At 37.2% G+C, this 15491-nt stretch overlaps 2 protein-coding genes across 6 annotated transcripts; one reads left to right on the top strand and one right to left on the bottom strand.

The window, feature by feature from the left end:
• Positions 1-56: 56 nt before the first annotated feature.
• Positions 57-1990, top strand: zgc:153675 (uncharacterized protein LOC768179 homolog). Of its 2 annotated transcripts, none has more exons than XM_051908264.1 (3): positions 57-224; positions 596-674; positions 1270-1990. In XM_051908264.1, exons 1-3 carry the CDS (start codon positions 216-218, stop codon positions 1554-1556), a joined length of 375 nt encoding a protein of 124 aa, XP_051764224.1. In that variant the 5' UTR covers positions 57-215; the 3' UTR covers positions 1557-1990. The 2 variants fall into 2 exon arrangements, with proteins under 2 accessions (XP_051764224.1, XP_051764223.1); XM_051908263.1 differs by having other exon boundaries at positions 1267-1990.
• Positions 1991-3547: 1557 nt separating this feature from the next.
• On the bottom strand, positions 3548-14577 carry cry3b (cryptochrome circadian regulator 3b). Of its 4 annotated transcripts, none has more exons than XM_051908227.1 (15): positions 14183-14577; positions 12714-12959; positions 9552-9660; positions 9291-9433; positions 7991-8175; positions 7806-7903; positions 7587-7727; positions 6944-7255; positions 6720-6871; positions 5373-5575; positions 5187-5300; positions 5033-5104; positions 4870-4947; positions 4672-4787; positions 3548-4577 (listed from the first exon to the last, which is right to left on the bottom strand). In XM_051908227.1, exons 2-15 carry the CDS (start codon positions 12869-12871, stop codon positions 4536-4538), a joined length of 1923 nt encoding a protein of 640 aa, XP_051764187.1. In that variant the 5' UTR covers positions 12872-12959; positions 14183-14577; the 3' UTR covers positions 3548-4535. The 4 variants fall into 4 exon arrangements, with proteins under 4 accessions (XP_051764187.1, XP_051764189.1, XP_051764185.1 ...); XM_051908229.1 differs by having other exon boundaries at positions 3548-4574; positions 12714-12924; positions 14183-14389; XM_051908225.1 differs by having other exon boundaries at positions 12714-12924; positions 14183-14388.
• Between the last annotated feature and the right edge of the window lie 914 nt (positions 14578-15491).

Below are 15491 nucleotides of genomic sequence, written 5' to 3'. Positions count from 1 at the left end.
CAAGTAGGACCATTGCGCGAGCGTCCCGTTACGTCGTTAATATTCATGAGCCAGGCCTTCGGCGTAGTAGCGCGGTTGATTCGCATCCTGGATTGAGCGCCACGTCGCCACAGCGGAGTCTTCCAGCACACATGCATTAAACACAGCCGAGGATTTCTGTGCGTTTGGAGGGGAATGCAGTGAAATAATCTGCTGGAGAGAGAGAAAGCACAATCATGGTGAAGGTGAGGAGAAATCTGCATCTCATTTGATATGATAAACACTTCATGAAAGTAACTTTTCCTGCTGACATTCCTGTTTTCTTTGGAGCGATTGTGCATGTTTCAGAAATACAATTTAAAGTCGCATTTGAGAGATGCACATTTTTGCACGAGGAGAAAAAATATCACCAGGAAAGTGTTTGAAAGTTTACTTTAGTTATTAGTGGAATATTTTCAGAATGTCTTTACAGTATGGTCACTTTTTTTGTTTTCTCTGATCTCTTATTTAGTTTTTTTTCTGTTTACCTGTGCATTTTACCGATATTTTCGATTAAAAAAATAAATTAAAATCATTCGTTTGGAAACTTTCTGACTCCGTTTTCTCTGATTTGTAGAGTGTGAATTCAGAAGTTCAGTCCAGGAGTGAAACATATGAAGGAGGAGAAGAACACACAGAACCCAATCCGTCAGCAGGTACATTAATAATTAATAATCACTTGATTAATATCTTCAGAATCGATCAACATCATCACATTAACATAAAATAACAAACGAGTTCAGCGTCTCCATATGGATCAACTGACTCCTCAGACCAGCGATTTGGTAATATGCATAATTTATGTGCATATTTATGTCATTTAACGGACATTATTTACTTTATTCATGAGTAACTTTTTACATTTGTGCACAGATTTAGCTTCCTTCCGGGGATCATTTTGTAACTATAGTTTATCTAGTACACACACACACACACACACACACACACGTCGCTCTCCTGAGATGAAGTTTTGAGAATTGCTGTTGGCTATTTCAGTGTTTGTGTAAATCATCCCGGGAATTACACGCTTCTGCTTCGAGACATTGCTGTGCGCGCTGGGAATTCATGCTTGTTTTCGGTCAAAATGTTGTTTGGTGATGCAAGACATGCATAATAAACCTTTGCATGCTACACATCAGCAGAAAATGCATAGAAATATGAAATATGTCCCCTGTTTTTGTTTTATTTCTAGTAATGTTAAACGTTTTGTGCATTATTTTAATTAAGCAACGTTGTTTTAATTGGCAGCAGATGGCGGTAAGGAGCACCCAACGGCTCCGCCCGGGATGATCTGGCGGGTGACGGGTGGCCTCGTAAGCGCCACGAAGGGCGTGGTCGGAGCCACAGTGGGCGGAGTCGCCTGGCTGGGCGGGAAAAGTTATGAGATCACCAAATCAGCTGTGACCGCGGTCCCCTCGGTGGGCGTCGGCCTGGTGAAGGGCGGAGTTTCAGCGGTGGCGGGGGGTGTGTCCACGGTGGGCTCGACAGTAGCCAATAAAGTTCCATTCACAGGAAAGAAGAAAGACAAATCAGAGTGAAAAAGAGGATTGCGATGAAGGTTATAACGAAAGTTTGGTTTTTTTGACCGTAGATTATAACGAGAACATCACGTTTGCTGTGCTGACAGTTTTTATGTTGGACACCAGAGACGTTGATGGATGTTTTCGACCAATCAACGTCCGAGACATTTGCGCAAAAGGGAGTTTTGTGTACGTCATACTGTGTTGTAACTGCATAAAAAGACTCAATCTCAGTGGAAAATGTTTGACGCTGTCGGTTTTTCTCAAATCATCTCAGATCTGCGACCAAAGACACATTTATCTGTGATGTTTTGAACGTTATTTTGCGTTTCTCTAGACAATCTTCTGCCTTTAGCTGTTAAACGACTTTTCCTGGGATGTTATCGGTCGGACTGTATGTGTTAATAAATTCCTTTTTTTATTATTTGAATTTAATAAAGTCATGTAAAAGATGTTCGGGAAAGTGTTTTCAATGATTCAAACCTCTCCAGATATGGACTGAAGATCACTTTATCTGAGTTTGATCAGTTTGAGCAGATAACGTACTCTACGAAAATACACAAACGCAAACGCTTCTAGCTACGCACGTTAAATTTCTATGTCAAAAAGCAAATCGTAATGTATGGAAACTTGTTTCCGCCACAGAAAAAGGTAATTGCGACTTTTTATCTCACAATTCTGATTGTGAGAAAAAATTGCAATTACCTTATTTTTTTATTCCATGGTGGAAACAAGTTTCAAGTTTAGTAATGTTTCACATGTATATGTTGCAGAAGTCTGAAGACGATCTTGATTAGCAAGTTAGCAAAACATCTTTAACGTTATCCTGTCGCCGATCATGTAAATATAGTAATAATTAAACAGAATAGTAGAAATATTTTTCTGTTGATGTAACAACTTGCACATAGTGTGATATTTTAGCAGGCTAATCAGTTAAGTTAGATAAATAAACCGATCTAAAAATGTAGGTAGCAGCTTGAACACGTTGTGATGGGTTAGCAGGCTAATAGGCGAACTTGTTCGCTAGAATTTAGTAACTTGACCACGTTGTGATGGGTTAGCAGGCTAATCGGCGAACTTGCTCGCTAGAATTTAGTAACTTGACCACGTTGTGATGGGTTAGCAGGCTAATCGGCGAACTTGCTCGCTAGAATTTAGTAACTTGACCACGTTGTGATGGGTTAGCAGGCTAATCGGCGAACTTGCTCGCTAGAATTTAGTAACTTGACCACGTTGTGATGGGTTAGCAGGCTAATCGGCGAACTTGCTCGCTAGAATTTAGTAACTTGACCACGTTGTGATGGGTTAGCAGGCTAATCGGCGAACTTGCTCGCTAGAATTTAGTAACTTGACCACGTTGTGATGGGTTAGCAGGCTAATCGGCGAACTTGCTCGCTAGAATTTAGTAACTTGACCACGTTGTGATGGGTTAGCAGGCTAATCGGCGAACTTGCTCGCTAGAATTTAGTAACTTGACCACGTTGTGATGGGTTAGCAGGCTAATCGGCGAACTTGCTCGCTAGAATTTAGTAACTTGACCACGTTGTGATGGGTTAGCAGGCTAATCGGCGAACTTGCTCGCTAGAATTTAGTAACTTGACCACGTTGTGATGGGTTAGCAGGCTAATCGGCAAACTTGTTCTCTTTAGTAACTTGACCACGTCGTGATGGGTTAGCAGGCTAATCAGTTATCTTACTAAAATGTATGTAGTAACTTGAGTAGGTTATGCTAGCTGATTATTTGGTCGTCAGCCATAAAATTTATTACATGCAAGCTAACTGAACAGAGAGAAATGTTTATTTAGCTTTGACTATATCTTACCTTTATATCACCGCAGTCAGCTCAATCTCATTCACAAGGTGAAACATACAACTTCAAGTCACTTAACTTTTATATAAGTTTAAAAATGTGAGTACGACCAGACATGCTAGCAGCTAACTCTTTAAGATATGTAAAATGATTTAAATCAACACATTAGGAGACTGACTGACAGACATAAAACACTCAATTTGTTTTTAAATATTTTTTATTAGCTGAATGATGAAGTACCACACAGACAGACTAATATTTAAAATTCAAAACACCTATGAATATTCTGTAGAAAAATACAAGCAGTAAAAATGTACAGCTACAGATACTGCTGTCATATACAAAATGCTGGAGTACATGGAGATGGAAATGATGAAAATAACTGGTGACAATAATGTACAGTGAGCGATGGAAGACCGATGACGCAAACATCTGTGCAAAAACACTTAAACATAACAGCATAACATAACGTTTTTCATCTCCAACGACAGAATCTGAACAAAAGACAGTCGTTAATACAGAAGATGGGACAATCGTTCATCTGTGGTACATTTACAAGTAGTTTGGACCCAAACGTGTCCGACCCCAGGACCAGATGATCATCTGACTCTCGCATCACCATGGAAACGATGCAGGTATGTACAAGTGAGGCCGGTTCAGAGCAGCGCCGCAGAAACTCTTCGGTAATACTGAGCGAATCTGGATTCGTTTAAATGTGGCGTGATGCGTGTTCTTCTTTGGCTGTTAATGATTACTTGTTTTTTCATAATAAGGTCCGTTCACACCAAACAAACTGATTAAAAACAGACTTTTTTTTTTTCCATCTGGTGACGAAAATGTGTCGACCAATAAGACTTGAGCTTTGGTTCACGTGTTCGTCAAATACAATATAAATCCAGAGCTATCAAAACATTTGGACGAATATTCGTCTGACTCTAACAAACAGACCATTCATATAGTGTTTGGTGTGAAAGGCCTTTAATGTCACGAGGACAGTATTTACATCTGACTTTTGAAATCAGTTCTTATGATAATAAATAATTTTGTTGTTTTTAAACGTTAAAATCATGTCTTTGCCACAATCTGACTGCATCAGCTGTTTAATCGTTTTTAATTACTCTGAATGTTAGTGTTTAACACGTGAGGAAATTTACGATACATTTTACGAATCCATCAGTGGGTGGGGCTTAGGATGAGGAGGCCACGCCCTCAGCATCTTCCCGCCTCTTCTGAAACAAACAGGAATTTATATCGTTAAACAGAGCTGAGCATTTCTACTATGCTAAATTAGCAAAACGTTGTTAGTTTTAACCTCCTACGGACCTTGTCATCTTGCCGTTGTGTGGAGGAGGAGGGGCTGTTGTCACCATGGCAACTGTTGTGCTCCGCCTCCCTTTCCCTCTTTCCAGTCCCGCCCCCAAACGGCCAACTCAGACGCCCTATAGAAAATCTACATCAAGCTTTGTTCGCAAACCACTGAAATTCTGTAATGTGACGTATTTTCACACAATTTTTTTTTACCCGGTTGTTGTGGGACGGCAAACTCATGGCCGTGGTTCGTCAGGTCACTCTGGGCGGTGTAGGGCGACGTACGGTGGCCTGCAGGAGACAAACGCAAAAACATTTTCAGCAAACCGTCATAAATGGTCATCAAATAAACCAAAGGACTTATTGATGGTCTCACCGAGGGAGTGTCGGTATCTCACGCCACGATGTTTCGCTCCGGCCGGTCTGGACTGCTCTCTCCTGACCCCTGCTGGACACACAGAGGATTATAGCTCACTGATTTTCGCTCAAACGCACTTATTTGATGGCGACGTCTGGTTTTAAACACTCACGGTGAGACGTCACGCTGCTCTGCATCCTCCGGCGTTCAGGGGGCACTGCTGACCCTCGGGCTTCATTTACACTCACATCCTCCATGTGGTTGGACGGAACGGTGGCGAGAAGACCTGAGGGTTGAACGAAAATGAGAAGGAGAAAATGGAGAACTTTGTAAACGGTGAGGTTGAACGCGCTCTTACTGAGTCCGCGGTATCTGGACAGCTGCTGGTAGATCTGCCTCATCCTTTCGATGTTCAGGCGACTGGCCTCCGCGTGGTTCACCATCGGTTTGGGATAGTCCACTCCGATCACGCATTTGGCGGCGAGCTGCACATCTTCCGGCGCGTTCCAGGGGTCGTAGATGAACTTGGCTGGAAAATCTCGGAGGACAGGTAAGTAACGTCTGGAATCAGAGGGAGAGATTAACCCGCAGCGTCTCATCACAAACTTCACAAAACCAAAACAAAACCTCCACGCGGCAGCAGGGAATCCTGGGAAACCCAGCTGCGCCCAGAGGTGCACAAACACAAACATACAGACGCCAAGAGATAAAATTGAAGCTTGAGCAGAATTCAGAACTGAACAATCAGCTCCTCTGAGTGTGAATCTGAACTGAATCAGCATTTTTGAGTATAAATCTGAACTGAATCAGGTTATTTGAGCGTGAATCTGAACTGATTCAGTTCATTTGAGTGTGAATATGAACTGAATCGGCTCCTTTAGGTGTGAATATGAACTGAATCAGTTCATTTGAGTGTAAATATGAACTGAATCAGTTCATTTGAGTGTGAATATGAACTGAATCAGCTCCTTTGAATATGAATATGAACTGAATCAGTTAATTTGAGTGTGAATATATGAACTGAATCAGTTCATTTGAGTGTGAATATGAACTGAATCAGCTCCTTTGAGTGTGAATCTAAACTGATTCAGTTCATTTGAGTGTGAATCTGAATCTGATTTGATCATAATTTTGAGTATTTATGCCTATTTATTCATTGAAAATAAAATTAATAAAATCCACAGTTTCAAAATAAATAATGAAATTAAAATCATAATATATTTATAATATAATATATATTATGTAAATTACAGAATTCAGGGAAATGAAGTATATAATGAAACATATACTAATTACTTAAATTATTTGTTTTTAGTAAAACTAATAAACATTAACATTTTTCCAATTTATTTCTATAGTTGTCATTTGATTAATTATTAATATCTAATGTTTATGAGTAATTCATACTATAATATGTATTATTTAGAATTATTAATATAATTACTATAATGTTAATATAATTAATTTGACTTTTAATTTCTATAGGTGATTATTAATATATAATGTTTCTGGACATAACTGAAATAATATTATATATTTTATTATTTTATATGAAAGTTTGTATTATTATGTATTACAACTATTAGAACTTCCTTAAATTCGAATCACAATTACATTTTCTCCCTCCATTCACACTCAATTCAGATTCAGGAACTTAAGTGAAGTCTGCTGCTCAGTCCCGGCGTGAAGCGGTGCGGATACCCACCTGATGAAGTCTCCGTTGGGGTCGATCCTCCGGCCGAATCCCACGGGACAGTAGCAGTGGAAGAACTGCTGGAAGAAGGAGCTGCAGGAGTGACAGAGCCAGCTGCCCGCGTTCACGCTCCAGTCGGCGTCCAACAGCAGCTCCTCGAACACCTGCGAACACGACAGCGTTACCACTGCGCCCATCACACACCTTACCTATGATGCTCCAGGGCCGCACCGCACCTTCATGCCCTCCTCCCAGCTGATCCACAGGTCTCCACGGGTCAGGAAACAGGCCACAGCATGACGCGCCAGGTGATGGATCCAGCCCTCCTGACGCAGCTGGGTCATGATGGCGTCGATCCAGGGGAAACCCGTCCGGGCTTCAGCCCACTTGGCCAACGCCTCTGCGTTCCTGTCCCACGGGATGCGGATGCAGATGGGGTTTCCCTCCATGCGGTCGAAGCGCGGGTTGTTGGTGGCGGCTGTGTAGAAGAACTCCCGCCATAAGATCTTGTCGTAGAGAGAGATGGACGGGTTTGCGTTCTTCTTCACCTGCGCAAACAAACACAGCGGCACGTGAGCGTCATTACAATCATGATTCATTTAAAAAGCTTTCAGATCAGATATAAATGTATATAATCTTGAAACATTTTAAATGAGATATAATACAATATATTTTAATTGAGTTTTTAAAGTTAAGCGTACTATAAATATCAATTAAAATTAGATATATTCCAATGTAAAAATACATATAATCATAACTTTTTTTTTTATAAAATATATAATTTAAAAGTTTTTTTTAAAAATTTAATTTTTACAAATCTATATCTATTTTTATATATTTCTAAACTGTTATATGTCTAGCGGGGTTGAAGTGGCGCACCTTCTTGTAGAGTTCTGTGAGTTTGCAGTAGAACAGGCGGCAGGACAGGCAGCCGAAGCGCAGGTACGGACTCAAACCCAACGGACTGGCCAGCAGCGGACTGGAGTTCATCTTCGGACGCTCGAAGTTCTCCTGCCACGCCTGAAAGAGAGAACGACGCCTCAGGAAACGTGTCACCGGTGCTGTACACTGTGTGTTTATGTGTGTGTGCCGTCATACCGCGACAGAATCGGGTCCGAGGTGCCGGTCCATGCGCCTCAGTGCCTCCGATTCTCCTCCGGGCCAAACGGCAGGAGCCAAACCCTCGGTGTCGAACCCTGAACGCAAACACACCCATCATGCACCGCTCTGACCATACTGAATCTCTGTGTGTGTGTGTGTGTGTGTGTGTGTGTGTGTGTTACCCAGCTCTTCCAGCAGGGGGACGCCATATTTCTCTCCGTGGTTGTCGCTGACAGGCGTCACGCAGTTTCCCATCAGCTCTTGAGTCGGCGGGTCTAGCGGAGGTTCGGGCGGCTCCATGCTGCTCACCAGCGTCTGGAAGCGCTTGTACGTGAGCGGCGGCTGACCGCCGTTCAGCTCGATGATCCTGAGCCAATCAGATATCAGAGCCTCATTTAGATATATTCACTTATGAGTCACTGCAGTGAATCGGTTCAATTAAATGAACCAGTTGATTCACCAAGTGAATCGATTCACCAACATCATTCCCAACGTGGCAATTTACATCCTTGTAGGAAAAAGCGAAAATGTTGTTCAATACGGCTGTTTATCACTAGATTTTCAATTATATAATTATATTTTTATATATATATAATATATATATATATATATATACACAAATTCATTTTAAAAATTGTTTTGTATATATTAAATTATATTTTAATTGAATTTATAAATTAGGGTCTATGATAAACTATACTGTAATATAAATTTAAATGAGTAATTTATATTATATATATATATATTATAATAATTAAAAAAATATCTATCTATATATATATATCTATATATCTATATATATATATATATATATGCACATTTAAAAAAAATGTTTGTATATATTAAATTATATTTTAAGTTAATTTCTATTATGGTCTATTATGAAGTATACTTTAATATAAATTTAAATTATATTTTAATATAGTTCAAATTAGATATATAACAAAAATATATAATTTAAAAAGTTATTTCATATATATTGTTTAGATATATTAAATTGTATTTCAATACGTTTTTAAATTAAATTATAAACTGTATTTTAATATACAATTAGATACATAAAATGTTTTTAAATTAGATATATTAAATTATATTTAAGTGAATTTGTTAAGGTATATTTTAAATTATATTTTTATAATATAAAAGTTTAAATTAGATATAAAAAGGATTTGAAAAGATCTTAAATTAGATATTAAATTATATTTAATATAAAGTTCAAATTAGATATATAGTATAAAAATATAATTTCAAGTAGATAAATTATATTTTAAATGAGTCTTTGTAGGTTAGATATAATATAAACCATTTGTTAAATGAGTTCTGTAAGTGAGATGTACTGTAAATTATTTTGAAATAATAGGTTATGTAATAAACATATATACATATTATAATACGATAGTAGCAAATTACAGTTATACAATCTGATCTGATGTTATCAACCCTTCTTATGTAAATATTAGTTGAAATACATCTGGTTCTCACCGGTTGAGGTCGTAGAGCGTGTGCGAGATCTTCACGATGACCTCCACACCTGCTTCAGACGCCAGCTTCTTTATGGCAGCGTCTCGCTCCTTCCCGAACGGCTCAGAGTCGCACTCGAACGTCAGCCGCGACACCTTCCACTCCTGACACAAACAGATCATCACTCTCAATATATACACAAAATGTTGCTTTTATCAAAACGTTATTTATCTGTTTTATCCGTTAGTAGTGATGAGAATCAGACGGAGGGTCCAGCCGTACCTTGAAGAGCCGTGGGAAGATGTTGGCCGGTTGACCGCGGATGACGAACAGACGAGAGTTGAGTTTACGAAGACTAGAGTCCAGATCCTCCAAACTCTGCAGCAGAAACCTGGCAAACACCACAGGACATCACACACGTTCATGCATTTACACAGTATGAATGATAACGTGTGTCGATCAAACATCTGCACGTTTCTGATTGATCTGAGCAGGTCAAACACAGACAGACTAAAGGTCAGTAGGTCAAAGCGTCTGATCAGCGGCCAGACGACAGTCTGAAACACTGAGACACACCTGAAGCTGGTTTTCAATTGTAATAATAATAATGTATTATTATCATCCTTGAAGTATTATTACTTTAATGTGTTATTAAATAATAATAAAGCAGCCTTCATGCTTTAACTCCTGAAACCATTTTTAAAAGTTGAGTGACATACACAAAAGTAAAGACTCAACTCCAAAGGTAGTTGTCGTTTGTTAGAAAACTTTAAATTTTTAGAAAAAAAATCATTACATTTGGACATTCTCATGCTGAGAAACTGCTCATAAAAGACAAAAATATATAATTTTTTGTTTATAATTATACATATCGTTCTTATTTGACATGCAATAACTCAGGAAAGAAATAAGGTAGGAGGACATTTCTTTTCTGGTGAAGTTCCTCTACATGTGAGCGGCATCTGGATCAAATTTTGTGGTGATAGCATAACGTAATCAAAAGTATTATTACTTTTTGTTTTGCCCCCTAATGGGCATTTTTAAAATTCTTTCATGGAAAACACCGCATGAAAGATTTTACTTTGCTACGTGTGCCCCTGTGGAGTTTTATGTTTCGTAACTCCATGAGGAATCGTAATCGACGTATTGAATTATGTTGGACTCATTTTAATCGTGAGAATCAGCTGTAAATAATGATGTGCTCTTTCTGAGCATTTTTCATGAAGTTACGAAGCATGAAGCATCCATATATTATTTAGTACATATGAGTCTTGCGGGGCTTCACGTACAAAAACTCGCTCAAGTTTAGTCAAATGATGCTTGTTGTTTTCTACTCCGTGAGACCTTTCAAATGACATATGACACATGACTATCTGAGCTGTATGATGTTTTTTGACACGTTACAGCACACAGTAGAGCTGCATGATTCTGGATAAAATGAGAATCACAGTTTTTTTGTTTTTAAATAAAGATCATGATCAAAATTCTCCCACGATTCTGAATATACAACTAAACAAAATAACATGTAATTTACTAGAGGTAAATATTAATTGCTGGAGAAATGGTTAATTAATTTGAATAAATTATTTAAAAAAAATACTTTTGAATGAATTCAATGACTCAATAAATACTTGTTTCATTACTGGATGAATCAGTGTTTTTGAATTAATCTTTTCAATGAATAATTCAATGACAAATACTTTTAACAGTCACTTGTCGCCACCTAGTGGCATAAGATGTAATTGATACAACCGATATTTGAAGCTCCATGTAGAGACCTGCACTCCTGCAGGACCCAACGCAACAGAGGTTTGATGGGCGCGTGCGGTAAGAGCTCATGTGTGCGGGTTGCGGAAGAATAAAATGATTCGCGGGACTCCCGCAAAATAGAAATATCTAAACAAAAAATATCTAAAAACTAATAAATTGTTATTCATATATTGCACAAAAGCAACAAGAACAACAAATATAAAATAAAAACGATTTACAGTCACAAGCATATGCGAGATTCTGTTTATAACACGGAGCGTTCTTTAGAACTTCCGCATTAATATAAGCCAGCTGGAAAACTTCCGGTGAGATGTCATTTGCTGGTGTGTTGAGCATCAGTAGTGTAATACTTAGTTTATAATCAGAATATAGTCACTTAAATAGTCATGCATAGCATTAATATAGTTATTCAAACGTAAGACGGCATACAAAATAAATAAATAAAGACGTACCTCATTGTTCCTCCTCGGCTAAATTCAATTCGACCGTCAGTTTTCACACTTTTATGTGAAAAAAAGCTTCAAAAATTAAATATTTATTGTGTACTTTAGTTAGATTAATTGAATAAAATGTGTTTTCACAAGTGTGCCGAAATCATTGATTTTGCGCTGCTCTGACTGACAGCTGCTGTGATTACAAAGGGAGAGCGATGCTCGATTTCTGTGTCATTCATTCACAAGAAAAGTTATTGTTTTTCATGAGATTTGAGTATTTCATACTTCACATTGACAAAATGTATTTTTAAACCTAGTTATTTTATAATGTTTAATATTTAGTCAAAAACGAAGTGAAAAACTATTAAAGGAAATGGCTGATATATGCGCAAATGCCGCCACCTGCTGGTTAAAGTGGTAATTATTGTCTTTTTTGTTTTTAAATAAGTGTTTTCTTCAAATGTTGAATTTCCTACATTTTTAAACGTTCGGTTTTACAATGGGGACAATCTCAGAAGGATGAACAAATAATGCTTGTGGTCATCACATTAAAAATAACATCTGAAGTGCTGTGGAAAAAATGTGTGCAGCCCTCACTAATGGGGCGCGTCTCTTCATAACCTGAGTTATTGTCCGTTCAGACTTAAGAACGCAGTTAAACATGTGCCCAAGAGAACGTCTCGCTCGTGACAGAGCGCTGCAGTTGGCTTGAGGAAAGTAGGTCGTTGCTGTGGAAACCGGAGTTCGGACCGGTTCTCTGACGTAAATACACCATAAAGAATCCATGACAGCAAACCATAAACGCAGCAGTTACCAAATATGAGCCTGTTCAGACAATAAAGCTGTAAACAAAACTTTATAAGGCACCGCAACATCATAACTGATTAAGCTAATCTGTCACACATCTTTTATCTCGATGTTTGAGTGTGAAGAGACTCATCCGTCTCATTTATGATGCTGTACATCAATGACCTGCACTGATTATATACAAGCTACATAAAACAGCTCAACAATCCCAGTGTCATTGTAAGTACATCAATTTGAATGAACATATTTCAAGGTCATTCTTTAAAAACCCACCAGATGGCGCCATTTAACCCTTGATGTGAGATTAAAAACACCAGCCAATAAAGACTAGATATTAAATCATCATGTATAAAGTCAAATAAGACGTCACACTACAGACACGCTTCCATGACTCAGGCCTAATTAGCATAATGATGATGCATGTGTCGCTCACCTCCACCTGTTGACGCCCAGGTTGGAGGCCCCGGCGAACCAGGGGTCCAGGAAGTAGACGCAGCGCAGCGTATCGGCCCCCTTCAGCGCCTCCAGCAGGGCCGGGTTGTCATGGAGACGCAGGCCCTTACGGAACCAGTGGATGGAGTTGATGGACATGATGCTGGAGTCTGAGGTTCGGTCCGACACGCTCCCGATGTTCAGATCGAGCCCTGCAACATCAGTGTCACCTGCACTTACTCTTTATCTGACAAAATGACAAACCAGCTCCTTGGGTTCACGACTTCAGCAGAAAAGATGATGTTTAAATTTAATTAATTGCAACATTATCATCATAAACTCTAATGACAACTAAAATCAACATATACTCCTATACCACAATTAATAAAATGACCTTATTGTAATATTTTTTACAGATTATTTCACATTTTATAACATTTTTTTCTAAAGATGTTATAGTACAATATATATTTTATTATTATTATCATCATCATTAACACATTAAATGAATGATACTTGAAGGCTGTTTTAACTTAATGTGTTAAAATACTTGTTTTGAATTATTATAATTAATTAAAAGTTAGTATAATATAAATCTAAAGCATAATAATGTATAAAAAATATTATCATAAACATAACTAGTCATTTAAATAACTGTGATATGGGAGTTTATGTATTATACTATTTTATAGATTTATTATATATTACTTTTATTAACATTTAATTAATTTTCAGTAATTAAATTTTATTAATTCAAATCAAGTAGTAGTATTATTAACACATTAAAAGTCTTCAACTATTAATTGAATGTGCCAATAATAATTATTGATGTTAATAATAATACTTAACAACTGTTTTATTGTATTAATATTATTAATAACATTAATAAATTATTCAAGCTGTTTTAATGTAATTATTATTAATAATAATGATAGTATTACTACCACTAATAATATAATATTCATATTTAAGGGTTTATATAAAGCAGCATGTTAATTAACGTATTTTATTTCTACTATTTGATATACTATTATGCTTTTTATTTATTATATTATTAATATAATATAAAGTAATAAAAAATCCAATATTTCACATTTATTTATTTTTTACGTAACAGTGAAACAAAAATAAAAACCAGTTTGTGGCTTTAGCAGATACAATAATATTTTTAATTTAAGAAAAAAAAGTAATTTCAGACATTATCATCATAAACATCATAAGTTTTGCAGATAATTTTGACATGTCTAATAATTTGACCCTCAGTCCTAAAATTGGGTCATACAGGAGTGTCACTTATGTCATAGAATATCGCAAAAACCATTATTAATAAACAAAACATTTAGGTTTAAATACAGCTGTGCGTGTTAATTTAATAAATGGGTCATTGACTCGGTCTTTATGTAATCTTTATGTCGAGGTTATATTCGACAAATACATGAAATAAAATCAGATTGTAAAAGCAGCACTCACCTGAGGCGGTACAAATGTAGTTAAATGATTTTATGTGAGTCCCGGTGTTAAAATCATGTCAAGCTTATAAATATGTGTCAGAAGAATCACTGCAAAACTACTCAGTTCACTAAACTCTAGTTCAACCGAACCGGGCCAAAACAGCACTGTTTCATAACGTTTCTGCGCACTGCGCATGCGCCAACGCGGCAGACTCTAGCGTGAGCTCTGATACTCATATACTAGATTTAATCTACAGCTTCATTTAAAAGGTTTTAAGGGTTGTGAAGATGGATGAGCGGCTGGGAAACTCTAAATATTTATGTTCCGTGTCAATCAGCTAAAATACGAATAAAAATACTGTATGATATTAATTTTAAATTTTAAGCATTTAAAACGATGTTTCCATCTATAGTTTACACATCTATGCTTCCTGAGCGCTCCCTCGATAGGTCACGCTGCTCGTGTCCCACATATGGAGGCCGCTCATTGGTCCGCATTAGAGTGACGTCAAAGAATTCCTCTCACGTTTATGCGGCGTGGATGTAAAGAGCTTTGTGGATAACTTTGAATGATTTTGAACATTAAATACGGTTTAGTATGATTTTAAAATGCGGTCCAGTCGTTCACATGCCACTTATCTCGACTAACGATGCTGTAATAACCGAATTTCCGATGATTCCTTACCCCGCCTTATTTCCTCATCCGCTCTCTGATTGGACACGTCCCCAGACTCCCGGATAATCACGGGCGCGACCCTATAGGGCGCCATTTTGGATCTGAGGGCGCGGTTTCAGTACACCACAGGAAAATACCGTTGAACAGCAGGAAACTGTTGCCTTCTGTGTTGCTAGTTCTAATTAAGAACTAAAAGCTCTTTTTTTATGATAGCAATCTTATTAACGATATAATTTTACATTATACATAAAATAACAAATTATATTTTCTTCATATATATATATAAAGAAAAAAAAACATTAAAAAGTAAAATTATATCGTAAATAAGATTGCTATCATAAAAAAAGAGTTTTTAGTTCCTAATTAGACTGTTAGTCAGATGATGTTGATACAGATGAAATTATAGGATATTATTTTTGAAACGTTTGTAAAAATGTTAGCTGTTTAATAAAACTAATAAAGACTTTCTATCATTGAGGAGAAACACTTTGCATCGTAGTTTAATTGTTTTTGCAGACCTGAATGCGGTTTTGTGACGAATAAAGTGTATTTTAAATCTACGACTGAGAGACTGTGTTAATTTTCACCACACATGATTAAATTTCTTCAGGTGTTTTCATTTTCGGGTCGACGTTGTTGTTTTGTATTTTTT

Source organism: Ctenopharyngodon idella, chromosome 10 (assembly GCF_019924925.1).
Source record: "Ctenopharyngodon idella isolate HZGC_01 chromosome 10, HZGC01, whole genome shotgun sequence".
Taxonomy (NCBI): Eukaryota; Metazoa; Chordata; class Actinopteri; order Cypriniformes; family Xenocyprididae; genus Ctenopharyngodon; species Ctenopharyngodon idella.
Note: the sequence above shows the minus strand (reverse complement) of the source record. Positions and strands in the feature narration are given on the sequence as shown.